The sequence below is a fragment of the Protopterus annectens genome, chromosome 1.part1, assembly GCF_019279795.1.
Source record: "Protopterus annectens isolate FY-2018-M chromosome 1.part1, PAN1.0, whole genome shotgun sequence".
Taxonomy (NCBI): Eukaryota; Metazoa; Chordata; order Ceratodontiformes; family Protopteridae; genus Protopterus; species Protopterus annectens.
In genome coordinates, this window is record NC_056726.1 from 843665901 (window position 1) to 843682294 (window position 16394).

At 39.3% G+C, this 16394-nt stretch overlaps 1 protein-coding gene across 6 annotated transcripts in view; it reads left to right on the forward strand.

Annotated features, from left to right (window-relative positions):
* Positions 1-16394, forward strand: part of LOC122807733 (long-chain-fatty-acid--CoA ligase ACSBG2-like) — a 1512114-nt gene that overhangs the window by 960987 nt on the left and 534733 nt on the right. For all 6 annotated transcript variants that reach the window (XM_044078719.1, XM_044078754.1, XM_044078736.1 and 3 more), the window contains one exon: positions 10289-10409. In XM_044078719.1, coding sequence (XP_043934654.1) covers positions 10289-10409 — 121 coding nt within the window. The remainder of the gene's footprint in view (positions 1-10288; positions 10410-16394) is intronic.

The window sequence follows — 16394 nt, forward strand, 5'->3', positions numbered from 1 at the left end:
GGTTTGGGTGGATGTCACCATGTAATAGTAAACAATTTTGAGGGTTAAATGATAGGTTGATAAGTTTACAGAGAGAAGGGTCAGCTTTTCTCAATTGGTGATATTTACTATGGGATAGTCTATGAAACTGTGGAAGAAGGTAGGATGAAGATGATATGTTACTGTGAGTTAGAGAGGTTATAGTAGTGAGGGGGCATGTTTGTCTTAAGGGGCTGTTGAAATTTAGCAAAGGTTAGGGATTTATAACAAGTTAGGTCATGAGATATCAATAGAAATGTTAGCCCTGTGGATAGGAGAAGGATGTTAAGATGTGTTGACCAGCAGTGGCTATACATAGTGAGGGGTGTAGGGAAGAGGAGGTTAAGATAGTTGGCTGAATTGAAAAACAGTTACGTGGTGGGGTGAGAGAGGGACAGTTATATGTTGAACAGATTGGGTTAAAAAAAGGCGCCAAAAATTGTAAACTGATAAGAGCAATGCAGGTGGTTGATTGGTTGTCTAGTGTTAGGGGTGTGGCTAGGGAAGTATAAGGTCAGGTGTATTGGGGGTGGGTGGGTAGAATTTTGGGGTTGGGTAGGGGAACTGAGTGAGCCCGCAGGGCGAATGGAAGGGTAGACCCAAAGAAAGAAAGTCGGCAGGACAGGTAAACTATCTGTAAGGTGAATGTAAGTACAGAGGGTGAATCAGGCTTGGTTAGAGGTGTGCTTAGGGGACTGTGTTGGGGATAGGATAAAGTCATAGGTAGGTAGTACTAATTAGCAAGCAGTTTGAGAAAAAAAGAGGGTGAAAAATGGAACTAGTGAGATGTTATGGTGAGAGAATTTGGAGAGGAGAGGTAATAGGTGGGTAGAGACTGCTATCTAGTGGCCAAAATATGTGGGGGTGAGGAAATTACTCTAGGGGTTAGAAAGTTAAAGAAAAAGATGAGATGGTATGAGGTAGATATAGGGGGTTTGGCTGCAGGCTTCACAGGCCAGAGTCCTGTCCTAGCTCCTAGTAAGTGTTAGAGTAACGTTACAGTCAAATTACATGAGAATTAGTTCCATATAACATACTTTCTTGAAATTCCTTTCCTGTCACTTCGGACATCAATGTCCTCATCTTCTGAAATGTACAGGGTCCAGCAGAGAGGTGCTTCCTTGACATGGGCTTTTGGGATGAAGACCTGGTTTGCTTGCCATCTGCCTTCATTCACCAAAGTTAATGAATATCTCAGTAGCTAGACTAGACCTTTGGCTCCTGAGAATACTCGTAGCAGTATGAAGCAAAAGACATATTCCAGATGACTGGTGAATAAGCATTCTACCGCCAGTGTGCAAAAGCAAATAAGTCATGTCAGGCAAGTTACATTGCATGAAAGTGCAAAAGAGGATGATTGATAAATGAATATGTATAGTAGCAGAAACTAAGACGAAATGAGCCGCTTGAAGTCAGATCAAGATGCAGTACAACTGTCCTGATATTTTGCTGAGAGATAATGGAGAAGAAGACTGAGATGAGGAGAGTGTCAAAATGAGCGTTCCTGTATATGGAGGAAACATATGACAAGGCCCAAAGAAAGCTGATTTTTGCATTCCTGCAATGGTTCTAAATCCCAGAAACATTAGTAGAATCAGGGCAAGCTATATACAAGGATTCAGTGACACAGGAATGGAGTGTGTTCAGACTCTAAGGGGTTTCTATTGTGAGTGAGTCCACTGTTGTTCATCCTGGTGATGGAATACACAAACAGGTCTGAGGGGACAGATCAACACAGCCATTGTATGCAGGCAATGTGGCATAACAAGAAGACTCTGACCAGGAACTTCAGCAAATGCTAGGGGAATGGAATGCAAACCTGAAAGCACCTGGGTTGAAGCTATGTATAGACAAAACCGTTCTTATGACTGCAAATGTGAGAAATCAGAAGAAGCTGAAATCTGAGATAGAAGAAAGGCTAATGGAACAAGTTAACAGCTTCATGTATCTTTCAGTGGTGGCTGTGGATAAGAGAAGTTTGAAAGAGGAAGTCAAATTTAGAATTGGAGGTGCTGCAGCCAACTGACACTGAGTGTCAGAGGCAGTGTATAACAAAAGAATGCCAAGTAAACTGAAAAGCAGTGTATACAAAACAGTGGTGTGACCAGTATTACTGTATGGAAAAGAAACCTGGGCAGTGAAGGCAGAACAAATGAGGAAGCCAGAGATAATGGAGATGAAGTCCATGAGAAGGGTGGTAGGATGTGTATTGTGAGGCAGATGTAGAAATGAAGACATTAGAGTAGAAGCCAACATAGCTCCGATTTCAGAGAAGGTCAGAGAACAGATTATGGTAAATTATGTGCTGGAAAACAGAAGACTGATTTGGTGAAAGATATGAAAAAGAAAGAAGGCAAGAAGAAATAAGGACATCAAATTAAAAGATGGAAAGTGCTTGAGAGAAAACTTGCAACAGTCAGGTGCGACTGTTGAAGGTAGGGCACCTGAATTAAGAGAGGTGGTGACAGTTGATGCAACACCCTAACCCCATGTATAAAAAAATGAGAAAAAGGGTGGTTGATGATCCTTGAGTTAAGTACTTCCTCCAACTGTGTCCTCTAATAGATCAGGCAATCCTAGAGGAATTACTAGTGTAGTCTTCATTTTGGTCAAATGAGCAGTTGAAACTCATTATATTAGGCAAGCAATGTATGCAGTATTATGTTTGCATATTTCTGCCATTCAGTTAATCCAGGGAATTCAAACCAGGCTTGTATTTCTGCAGTTTCAACTTTATTTTAAGATATTTGCCATTTGTGTAAACCCACTGGACACAAGTGTTCCTTTTCAGTGGTAAAGTGGGCGTGCTGCCTGGTTAAGTGACTTGCTGAGATTCGCACAACAGACAATCGGAAGAGGAAAGATACAAACCCTGTACCTTGAGCTTGTTATTACTCATTGCTATGGTTCAGGCCTTTGATGCATGTGTTTCTTGAGTGCTTTGGAGTGGCATCTTTAGAGATGACGGATGTCTTTCAGTGTATAGAAATATAGGAGACCTGTTGCAGGTTCCCTTGTTTCACCCTAGATAAACAGCACTTTTGTTTACAGAGTGCTGCTTTTTGGTCCTTCCTGTAAGGTGAGGAAATTGCTAGTATTCCTGTATCAGGATGACTGGTTCATGTTGGCTCCCACTCAAGATTCCTTGCTTACATTATCTCTTAAGACTATTCACTGACATCAGTTGTTGGGATAGTGATTATCATAAAATGGGATAAGTACCTCTGCCTTTTATGTAGCTGATTGTAGTGATATTTGATATTGTCCAGGGCCAAGCATTACATCTTTTGGAGAGAGCATGGGAGAGCAAGAAAATACCTGCTTAGGCCATACCAGCATCAGCAGATCCAGTTCTTGTACCTTTTAGTATTCACTTTGGCTACTGCAGTGATGTATCTGCTGTCTTTGCTTACCTGCATACATATATATATATATATATATATATATATATATATATATATATGGCTTTTCCTCTGAAATGTTTGTTTCTAGTGGTTGCACAGACCTCATTCTCTGGAGAATATGTTGCTCGTCTGACATCTTTTGCCATTACTTGGTGCCATAGGTATCTCACTGCAACATGAATCTGAGTTTCCTTTTCCCCTTCCTTCGTTTTCTGAATCAGTTCCTTACTTTGGGTTGGTTTTTGAAAGGTTAGATTCTGTTTACAGGTTTATACCGCATTTTCTCATGATACAAAATCTTGCCTGGGCATTATTTGAAAATACTGAAACTTGAACACAATGTTACGGTTATTGTATCGTTTGCTCCAAGGTTGTATAACCTCAGACTCAGATTATATATATTTTTTGAAAGGGGCAAAATATTTGAGGTGTATTGAGGCTTGTCTCTCCCCCTCAAAAAAAAAAAAAAAACATGAAATCAGTATTGGAGGTGTAGCTTTCATGTTTGGTTGGTCTTATTACGATTTTACATTTGAACTTTTGTTGTGGAAGCCATATGCAGTTAGCAGTAGCAGTTTTATTAGAGCTGTTCAGTTTGTGGTGTTCTTCAAGGCTGCTAGCAATCCTTCCACTGGGACTGACTGTAAAGTTATACGGAAGAAGTTTTAATTATGATCTGCAAATTTTCCTATGCCTCTACAGCCAGTCAGTCTTTGATTTGTCTGCCTTAACTTTGACATTGCTTGGTTTAGATCTCTATTACTCCATAATCAAGTTTAATGTTTTGGCCATTGTAGCTTTCCTTATTTAGTAAGTGGCAGCACTTTGTCTCAGGACTGATGGATGAAACAGACTGAAAAGGAACTCTTCAACAAGATCTTTTCTGCATAGAATGCGTCTCTGCCCTGGCCCCTGCTGCACCTTCCATACGTTGAGCAGGCTTCTTCCTGAGGACTTTGTATACTGAAAGATTTTCTTCTGTTGGTCATTACTTCTGCTCACCAGCTGTCAAGTATGCAGCTTAAGTAATTAGCCACGTTCAGTGATTTCCCAAAAACTGCCCATCATTTTGGATAACTTCCCACTTACTCCCCAAAGATGTGGATGAATATTGTATTCTGCATTACCTAATTAATTCTTTTGGTCTGCTTCCCAGAGGACTAGAACTGGAGAGAACACATTACCATATACACAAGATATGCATCTCTGATGTGATGTCTGTTTACCTACAGATTATAAGTATGAGATAATGGGACAATAATTTCTTTCCTTCATGCCTGATAGTTTGCTGTCATTACAGAGCAAACACTGTCCAAATGACTAGCACACTTCATAGTCATCAAGGACTGTGGTTCTGTCATTAGCTAATGCAATCACAAAAACATTCCAGCATTAGTGGGATTGCAGATTCTGTTACTTGTAATGTGGCCACAAAGAGCATCTGTGCATTGTCACCTGGCATTTGCACATTTCCATTAAGCCTTTGAGCACTGTAATCTGAACACCATTCTGGGAGTTGAGCATTTTTTGGAATAGCAGTTCTTCAGTAAATTCTTTTCCAACGTTCTCCTTTTGCCTGCCTGGTTTCTTCAAACCTTTTTACGTTGAGGCTACTACATATGACAGTGGGCTATCAGTGTATTATATTATATGCATATGAATGTTCACCTTATCTGTTCATTTTAAGAGTGCAATCTGTTATTAGGCCGGTTGGCTCTGGCTGCCATTCAGAGTTGCACTGGAAACCTTTTTTAGTGAACTAATATGCTTGTATGTACATGTCATTGCAATTTTATATTTTTGTGGAGGCATAACCTGTTTTGGATAGTTATGACTGGAAGACCTGTGGCCTGCATATATCTCTTCGCCTTGCCACAAAGATGCAAGGATTTGCTTTACAAGTGTAGGGCCTCAAGAGCAGAAGGTGGCTGTACCCACCTGGTACAGAGAGGTTTGCTGAAGTGAAGCTGATGTCATGCATAGTATCTACACTACATCTTGGTCTTCAGGTTTTGGACTTTAAAGGAAGGCACAATGTGTTATTTTCTTAAACTTGTTGATAGGACTGTAGTTTGACCTTTAGCTTCTGTCACATTTGAATAAGAATCCAAATTATTCAGAACCATATCCAGTTTTACATTTGTACTCTACATTTGAAGGACAGCAGAAGCACCAAAGGGGTACTTACTTGATCAGGGTTTCTCCAGCAGTGGGACCACATCAGCTATGATTCCAGTGTCTGAAATGTGGTTACCATCATGTTTGCTGCTTTTCTTGTTTGAATTAGGATATCTGATTAATTGTAAGCATTCAGTGAATTTAGATATGCTTATGTAGGACTTCAATCTAAGGAATGCTCAGAAAAAAAATGCTTAATCATGGATTCTGATGTCATTGCTTTGGTCACAAGGAAGATAAGGTGGTCCCTCCCCTTCCTCCACAAGACCGATGTCAATATTTAAGATGATGTAAGTGTCATTCTTTTAATATGACTCACCTTGCAGCATGTATTTCTTGATTTAGTATCAGCTGTTCATGGATATTAATTTAGAATGACGTCCTTGATTACTTCAAGTCTTGGGGTACTATCCATTGCTCACCACTGTATTTGCTCCTTCTCTGCCAAAAGTCCAACCTCCACTGAAGGAATGCTTCCATTGCAGAAACCCATATACACACAACCTTCTGAGAAATCAGGACTTACTTATTATCAAATTAAACTCCAGTCCAAGTCTGATATCCAATACCTGTACCACTAATTGGATCATGGTTGCTGGAACATCAGACGTGAAACAGCTGCCTCACTTTATTGCTAGCTGTGTATGATGAGAAAGCAGCTTTAATTTTATGTAAGAATGGCCTACTTCAAATAGCCTAAGTCTTTGGCTAAAATATCTTTGGAATTTAATTTGGCTCAGACATAATTTTATGTACCATCTGCGCTGAGTGGAACATATGGTTATGCTCATGTCTGATGACTATGTAGTACATCTCCATGTCTCATTCTTCAAGCATACTTAGCCCTGAGGCTTGTGCAGTACATCCATGTTCAATGATTAAAAAGCACATCCCTATACCTCTAGAGATCCCACACAGAAACAAAAAAGGTAAGGAATTTATATCTTGGATCTTAGACCTTGCCCTTGCTCCCTCTCTGAATGTGCTGTGCTTGACATTTGTCCATATGACGTGAGATGGACTTTACTCTCTCCCTTTTAATTCCTCAGGTTTGGCTGAGTCTGAGTGCATATCCTGTGCAGAAGCTGGACATGAATAATGAGTCTTTGTCTCCTACTAGGACTCTTCATTTTATGAAACTCTCAGGCTTATTGAATTGCTATTATAGTGGGCTAAGCATTTAAATACTCATTTTGTGAAGAAAAAAGAAGAAGAAATGATTGTCATTTTATCTCTGGTAGTTTTGTGCAGAGCATTAATGTTGAGAATTGTTAACAAGCCTAATTCCATCTAGTGATTCCTTCAATCTTTGCCTCTGTGACTGTGAGAAAATTGCTTAACTAGACGAGGCTCCAAGGTTGCCCCTAAAAAGAGGCACTTGTGCCTAGTATGTCTACCTGATTAACACAAAGTTAAAAAAAATAAATAAACTAGAAACTTGGGTTGTCCACATCTGGAGTCTGCATTTAAAAGGTGCCATGTTTGTTGTTTGGATGCAAGAGATAGCTGGATTTAGGTCTCTCAGCTCCTTGAAGCATGCTGTTTACTAAGTGACACCAACCCAAATTAACTTCCTTCTGACAAGGCATTCTAAAAGCTCGACTCTAGTCATTTCATCTGCTTGCCCAAGCTCAAGCCTTAAACCCTCAGTGCTTGGCCTGCACATGTATGCAGCTTCAACTTCAAATTCTGTTATAACAAATCTCTAGACCATTTCTTCAACCATTTACTCACATGCTGCATTCTGCTAACGAGTTTCCTGTCGGCTCTTTTATCACAGGATTGTTAAGGAATACATATTAGAGAATGGGCAAACTGTACATCAGCACCCTGATTGGAGAACGAATGCTCTCCAGCAGGGTAATAATGTACAAGTAATGCCCACTGAAAAATGAGTCCACTGCTTCATAGCAGCATATCAAGCTGCCATGGAGCTTGGACAAAAAAAATAATGGTCACCATTACTTTACACTTGCTAAGCAGTGCTTTCGCTGTTTAGTGAGTGTAAAAAAAAAACAGAAAAAAAGAGTGTTTGTGTGTGTGCGTGCGTGTATGTATACGAGTGTGTTTATGTTTCTGTCTGCGTGTGAGTGATGCGTGTATGAAAGCAGAGGAGACTTGTGTGAGAGAGAGAGTGGTCTTGCGTGAGTGAATGCTTGTATGAAAGCAGAAGAGACTGTGTGTGTGAGGCACTGAGAGAGAGTGAGAGTGATTTTTTATGGGTGAATGCTTGTATGAAAGCAGAGGAGACTGTGAGAGATCGAGAGAGAGTGAAGAGTGATCTTCTGTTACTGAATGAATGTACGAAAGCAGAGGAGAGTGTGTGTGTGTGAGAGAGAAAAATCGAAAGAGAGAGTGGTCTTGTGTGAGTGAATGTGTGTGTGAAAGCAGAGGAGACTGGGTGTAGAGAGGAGAGTGAGAGGAATCTTGTGTGAGTGAATTTGTGCATGAAAGCAGAGAAAACTGTGTGTGCGCGTGTGTGTGTTTGTGTGAGAGAGATCGAGAGTGAGTGACAGCAATCTTGTGCGAGTGAATGCATGCAAGAAAGCAGAGGAAATGTACGTGTGTGTGTGTGTGTGTGTGTGATTTTGAAAGAGAGTGAGAACGATCTTGTGTGCATAGCTCTCAGCTGTCCAGATAGTTGCAGAATGCCCAGAATTTGCCCATATTTTTTGTCTGTTCCTCGTAAAAATTTGTGGTTTTCTGAAGTCTTGTGGTAAATCAGTGAGGAGTGAATTCACTAAATAATGACAGGCATTTGAGTTTCAGGCTTTATATCTTTCAGAAAATGCATTGTAATCCAAAAAAATTCTACCAACTTTCTAAGTTTATAAGAGCAATATTTAAAATTTGACCCTATTTTCGGGGCATTTCCCCCCCATTATTTTTGGCTTTGGCCAGATTTTTTGTGCTAAGAATTTGAGAGTTATGCTCGTGTGAGTGAATGCGAGTATGAAACCAAATGAGAATGTGTGTGTGTATATGTATGTGTTTGTGAAAGCAGAAAGAGACTGTGTATGAGAAAGAGAGAATGGGCTCTCTCTAAGATTGTTGTGTTTTATTTACTTACTTTGTTTTTTAAGTACTATATTATTTTTCTTATATATTTTTGATGTAAAATGTTTCCTCCAACACCATTAGCATATACTACATACAGAAAGTGAAGCATTAGGTGGAGGAATTATTTTACATCAAAAATATATAAATAAAATATTACTTAAAAAATAAGTAAGTAAAACACAATTTTACAGAGAGCCCATTCTCTTAAGTGCAATAATGCCCTCCAGGGTGTGTGTTAATGTGTAATTAATGCCCTTCCAGGGGTATAGATGCCCTCCACCTGTGGCGTCAGGCCGCATAACACCCGGGAGCAGGCATTAATTGCCCATTAATACACACCCTGTCAGGCATTATTGCTTACATATTTACCAGTGCCTTGTACTGCCTGGTGTGAGGGGTTCTGCCTGGATCCTTATCAGTAGCTCGAAGTCTGATCTACTGAAAGGAGCAATTCCAACTGCAGAATCTCACAAGTCAGAATTGCAAGTGTGTTGAAATGTCGAACCACTTAGAAATACTAAATGTTTTGGTATTCAGTGTGTGTGTGTGTGTGTGTGTGTGTGTGTGTGTGTGTGTGTGTGTGTGTGTGTGTGTGTGTGTGTGTGTGTATGTGTGTTGTAGTAATAGTAGTACTATCATTAGAATTTGGGAATAATGTCAGGGAACAGATAGAGGGTAGCTCCTTTGCTATCATCTTGAAGGTCCGATGATAACCTCTTTATTGAAGACAGTGGTTTAATTTTAAAGTTTTGCAGTTATGGCAGCTCAAAGTAGAAAGATAAGGCCTCAACAGGGACTCAGGCAACCCGAGTTTGAAGAGAACAGTGTTTGCCTACTGGAACTTGCACTGAGGGGGAAGGTAGGAGTGATGTATCTGTCTGAGAAAACACTTTTTGGAGGGAGGAGTGGAGTGCATGTGTGGGCACTGGTTTACCTTGTAGAATCCCCAGTAGAAACCTGACATCCCACAAGACCACTGGCTTTAGTGAGAAAGGACAATTTTGTAGGGGTTACATCACCTGCAGTAGAAAGTGACACACCCTCACTGATGTCCATTGCATGCTGAACCCTGGGGCATTTACAGGGATGTACATAGAGGTTAAGACTTTAAAGCTACAAAATCCCATGATCTTAGATGGGTGATAGTTCCACTTTTTGCTGCTAGGTTATCACCCCTTGGAAAAATGAATGGACCATCGGGCTCTCACCTGTCAGAGGAATGAGTTGTCTCTATGGGACAGCAGAGAGAAGAGATCTTTATCGTCACTGAGGCAGTGAATGGGGAAAGGAAGTGAAAATGTTTAGTGAACTGAACAAGGAATTAAATTGGAAATAAGATTGTAATATTTTGTGTGTACTGCATACTTAAAAATTTTGCATGCACTTTGTCTGTGGTCATGCTTGCTGGTTGATTTAATTTTGGATCTTTATTTACTGTGACTGGTTTTATTAGATATGTTACCCATCTAAATCTGTTTACTGAAGATATGATTTTGTAGTTGTTAAAAAAAATAAGTGAGCATCTGAATTGCATTTTTCATGATTGTTAGATAATTCCAGACCATTGGTGTGTGTGTCTTTTATGCATGCTACCTGTAAGGTAATCTGTGTTTGTTGTTTCTCACCAGTGGATTTGCTGTTGGAATCTATACAACAAATTCCCCAGAAGCCTGCGAATATGTAGCCCAAAACTGTGCAGCAAATATAATTGTGGTGGAGAACCACAAACAGTTGATAAAAATCCAGCAGGTAAGATGCATATATACTTATAGAGGATTTTTTGGGGGTTGTTTCTGCTTTGTTTGTGTCCTGATGTGACCATTCGTAATCCTAAACTATTTCAACTGTAGTCCACTGTTTTAAGAACTGGGAGGAGATAGAAGTAACATCATCACCTAGTGATAGCATTGTTTAATTCTGACTGCTAAATGCACACTTGCTAAATGGATACTAGGACTATACTTTGTGGGCACATATCCCATGAATTCTAAAATAGTCTGTTCTTGCAGCAGTTGTGCTGTAAATACTTGCAAACTCAGGACAGCATCATATCTCAGGCTGAAGCAGACATTGTTTAGAAATCCAGGTATAGAAATTTCCTACAGAATGCTAATACATATATCCAGTGTCTTTCTAAAGAGCATGATCTTATCAACATATGACTGAGGGAGATTAAATACCAGCAACAGGAGACCGTAAACAGATAAAGGGAAGACAGCATTACAGCATGGACTCGTATTTAACAGCAGAGGTTGATAAAGCGTGCGATAAAGCAAATATTGCAGACTATTCTTTTTCACCTGACACATATATGTGAGCATATTCCACTGTCTTGTGTCGATGTGCAACATTTGCCAGTTTGCTACATCTGTTGTACTGTATTAGCTGTTTCATTAGGATGCAACAGTAGTAATTCATCCTAGTAAAATGACACCCCTCAGTTGAAGCTGCAATAATTTTATGTCGCAATAGTAGTGTAGTAAACTGTGCAAATGTTTCTTGTTTATGATAACTACTTGACTTGCTCTTAGCTGATGATAAATTTAACAATTGAGTTGTAAAATGCACCCATCCTGCTAAACTCTCTATAAACTAGACTAAACCACACGAATAATAATGATGTGAAGTTAACTGGTCGTAATGTAAGAGAAAGTGTCCCTGCAGCTTATTTTCTAACTTCAGGATTTTAAATCCTCAACTGTTTTTGTAGCCAGTTTATAACTGCAAATGTTATTATGGCTGAATATTTTGTAGCACCCTTTGTTGTGTTGTATAACTTAAAAGTCAGGGATGTGAATGAGTATAGCTTTTCTCAGTTCTCGGTTTAGTTTTTAACACTTTTTTTAAAATGCAGCCAGAACTTAGAGTGGGAAATAAAGGTTTACGAAGCAAGAGAAATTAGGGTATTAACTCATTCCCTCCAGTACAGCCCTTTGGAGTGTGTACCTTTAACTCCCAGTGGGTGTGGCTTCAGCCTTTAAAAATTACGTTATTACCTTAGCGTTCTGACAGAGGTCATACAGTAATACAGCTGTGCTTGCCATCATGTATGGTTCAAGATAAAATATTCTGATACCTTGTATAGAGCATGGTTTTGGAATTATTAAAACAAATATGAACAGGCAATATTTGACGCCTAGAGGCGCAGTAGGTGGTAACTGCAGAAACGCCTGGAGGCGTCAATCGGTCATTAAGCTGCATGCTTAATTCAGAAATCCAACTAGTCTGAAAGAATAAATTACTCATATAAATCTAAACAAAATATTTTTGATGAACTTTACAGTGATCTTAAGAAATCCTTTAATATCTAATAATGCAAGTTACTGAGAGGAAAAGACAAAGAATAAGAATATGAGAAGCAAAGAATTGGTAGAGAAGAATATGCAGCATATATTTGTCTCCTGCACCTAGTTATTACAAAGGAATAAATGAAATTATAAGATTAAAAACCTGTTTGTTAAAACAAATATGGTACAGTGTCTTGATCCTATTTAGACATTCTTATCAGCCTGAAAGAAAAATTATTGGTCGTCATGAGGATTTTTTTAAATGCAAGACTTGATTTTAGCATGTAGTTTGTGAGATAACATGTAGAAACTTTTATTTTATTTTACAGTAGCATGTAATACTGTTACAGAGGCTCATAATCATTTTAAGAGCAAGTTTGCTTTGTAATGATCAATCATATTCTAGTGAAAGCAAAAATACCACCTTGGATGTTACTTGTAGCCTGGGGAAATCCCTTAATGGTTTGAATATTGTGCCAAAACTTCCTTGGGAAGGAATATGAGAAGAACGTATTTTGCAAAGAATCCAAGGTTCTTTATTTAAGAGAGATTGAAACAGTCTGTGTTTGCAAGCAAGAGGATTAGGACTCTGAATGTCATATGAGATAGTTTTGTAAGGTATGTACCTGAGCTGGCTTAACTTAGTCCAAGGTAATCGTGGATAACCATCTGAAAAGAACTAATGTCTCATTTTAAGGGCTTGTAGGCTTCTTTTGGTCATCACCCTTTCTGCCTTACATCTTATATTGTTAGAATAGTAGTTATGTTTGATAATGTTAAGTAATATATATTACATTGTCACTTTGTGAAAGCCTTGGGGTATTTTGTGTTAAAGTTGCCCCTATTTAAGCCATTCAGCTTGTGTAGCAGGCAAGCACTACACCTCCACATTGAAAACCTGCTTCTTGGGATGCTACGTTTTTTATTTAATTGAATTTATTCTCTGATTACCTGCTTAATCTGCTTCAGTTTTGTGAGGGAGCTAGAACTTATCCTGCTACTCAAGCACAGTGTGCATACTTACTGGCACTTTGAGGAATTGCTAATTCACTTGCAGTACATACTTGAGATGTTGCAGAAGCCATAGTACCCAGCAAAAATCCATGCAGACTTCACACAAAAAACACCTCACCCAATAAAAACTGCTGAGTCTAACATAGTGAGACAGCAGTGCTAACAGCTCAATAACTGTCTCCCCTACAGGCTTATTTATAAATGATTCCATATATTTTTTATCATCTTAGCAATTCCTGAAATAAGAATGCAGGAATCGCCTAATGGGAAGGATTACAGATTCTGAAAAAGGCTGTTTAGGTGTATGTGATGCCTAGACATCTGCCACATGACTACAGCTGTCATATGTATCTCTGGCTTCTGGCCTGGAGCAGCTGTTTCTCAGAAATCCTTGAGGAAGATGGAATGTTTAATGATATGCATTCTGTTCAGCCATGCCTCACTCCCATTATCTCCTTTATAACTCAACACCCCATCTCATTCAGCCAATTGCTAAACATACTCACAACCAGTCAGATCATTTCCCTTATAGCTTCATGCCACACCCCATCTCATTCTGCCAATAGCTATCTTCACAACCAGATGACCTTCTACCCAAGTAAGCTACCAGCACTAACTGATGTATCAACATTATTGTGTACCACTAATTCCGTTAATCTTCTCTCCAGTACTTTTCTATGCTACTGCAGTTTTAACTAATTTTACTCTGCCTTCACTTATAATATGTATAAACTGAGTTGCTTTATTCTGTTAGCTGTCGATGTATAAAATGCATTTAGTATGATTCCCTGACTTATGTATTCCCTTGAACCCAAAACAAAAAAATACAAGGAAACCAAACTACAATACAAACACCAGTGTTTAAGTTACTATGCACATATGGTGGAGGACTTAATTAACCTACGTTCCACTCATCAATAGACAGAACTCTATTGCCATTATAAAGCAACTGTCAAAGCCTGGTTTCAGCCTTAAAATATACCAATAAAGTTAGGCTTATGTAAATAGACCTATCTAAATTACAAGCAGGAGATGCATAGTTATAGCCAGGTCCATTTTCTTCTCCACACACTGCAAATAATAACTCTTATTCCACTTGCACCATTAATGCTAATGAGTCAACAGTAAAAAGAAATGGACTGATGCGTAGAGATGTCAGTATACACCTACAACACTCATTACACATAAAAACACAAGCACCAGTGTCTCAAGTCTCTCAACAGCAAGTACCATTATGACTCTGTCATAATTCATGTTGGTGTAAATGACTTGAGATATACCTCACTGGACTATGAGAGAGACTTGACTGAGCTCTCTAAATATATGTCCCAGGCACGTATGTTCCTAGCCTTGAGCAGCATTCTTCCCTCACCTAGGATGATACCACAATATAAACAAAAAATGATTGGCTTCAACAATTGGTTTCCAGTTCCTGTCAGCCTGGGATGACATGGTTGGTGGACCACGCTGCTTTGCATGAGATGGTCTTCACCTGTCAACCTCTACGCTTTTGGTTACTGGCTAAGGCACTTGCCTCCCCCATAGAGCTTTTTTAGGCAAGGTCTAAAGAAAATTTCAGATGGAAAACATCACTCACAAATAAATTACGGGTTGTGCTGCTAAATGCTAGAAGTTTAAATCAGAAACTGCACTCTCTGAAAGCACGCCTTGCCCTGGAGGATGTTGATGTCTGTGCAGTCACAGATACTTGGCTCAGGGCTGCAGAGAGTATCCTGGCCTTGCAAGGCTACAATACCTTCCACACTTTCAGACCGCAAAATGATTGTATTAGAACCAGAGGAGGAGGAGTATCTATCTCCATCAAAGATAAATACACCTCTAAACTGTTCAGACAGGAAAACTCCATGGAGTTGCTCCAAGTCCAACTAACTCTGGATAAGACCCCCCCCCAAGTCATCATTAGTTATAGGCCTCCTTAAATGAACCAGGATACCCACGCTACTTGACTCAGTCAAATTACAACCAAACACTCTCCAGTCATGGGCGATTTTAACTATGCCTCCAATGTCTAGAAAACTTGCACAAGTACCAACATGCTCGCACAAAGGTTCCTGGACTTTAACACTAATGCCCTGGAACATATAGTATGCAGCTCTACAAGGGGATCAATATTCTTGACCTGGTCTTTAGCAACATGGGTGACAGTTGCACCACCACAAGTATAGGACCCTCACTGGTTAAATTTGATCACAGATCAGTTACATTTGAAGTAGCTATAACACCTGAAACCCTTTTATGTGAAATCAATTTAAAAAATTTCATCAAAGCTAATTATACCCGTGACAACCCTCCACCTCTGGGCCAGTAATCAAGGATTCTCAATCCTCACCACTGGTGCCAGTGGGGGATGTTCACTGAGAGGATAACAGACACACACACACAATATTTCCAGATGCACCTCTCTGCTCCAAGTGCAATTTCCCTTAAGAACACACAGGGAACACAGTCAGTCCAGGGCTGGCTCTTCTCTCTCTTTCTCTAGATCCCCAATAAGACTCCCCACTGGCTATAGAGCTGAGCCCTTAGCTATGGTTCCAAGCCAAGTCCTACAACACTCTCTCTGTCCAACCAGTGCTTTGTATCCCTGGCCAAGTAGCTGGCACACACTCTTTGAGATTTGATTTGCACACACACACACACACACACACACACACACACACACACACACACACACACACACCTGGGAAAGTCTGGAACAGGTTTGCTAGCTATACCCCATCTTGCCCAGACTAAAAGGTAGTTATCACTGCCACCAGAGCCCCTCGCCAGCTACTTTAAGGCTCTTAAGAAATGGTGCACAGTTTTACTGAGTGAAATTAATATTAATACAAATGATAGTTTGACCAAGAGCAAGGCTATTAGAAGAGGCCCACGCAGTGTCACCAAATAAATATGCAAATACTCTAAAAACTTAAATACCTCTACAAAGATCAACCACAATGAAAGGTTTAAGTATGGTTAATAATAATATTACTATCTCACATCTAACATAGACTGCACACCAATTAAACCAACAAATAAAGTAAAAAACTAATGAAAAAAGTATAAAAAGCAGTCCGATCCACATCCAGATAGATTTAATACCATATAAAGACAAATAAAACAAACTTATTTAGCGCTTCCATCTCTCTTAGGAGACTTCATCAGAATACAATTAATGCCATTTCTTCTACCACTTTATATACAAACTTTCAAGTTAAATCATTAATTGTGTCACCAATCAAGTTTAATACCATATAAACCACGACGAAAGGTTTAAGTATGGTTAATAATAATATTATTATCTTACATCTAACATAGACTGCACACCAAGCTGTTCCTATCACCAACTGGACCTACTGCTCAATGGTATTGTTTTTATTTTTTGTTTTGAGCCATGATCTACCCCTCTAAGGACTAGTGCAGTATGCTG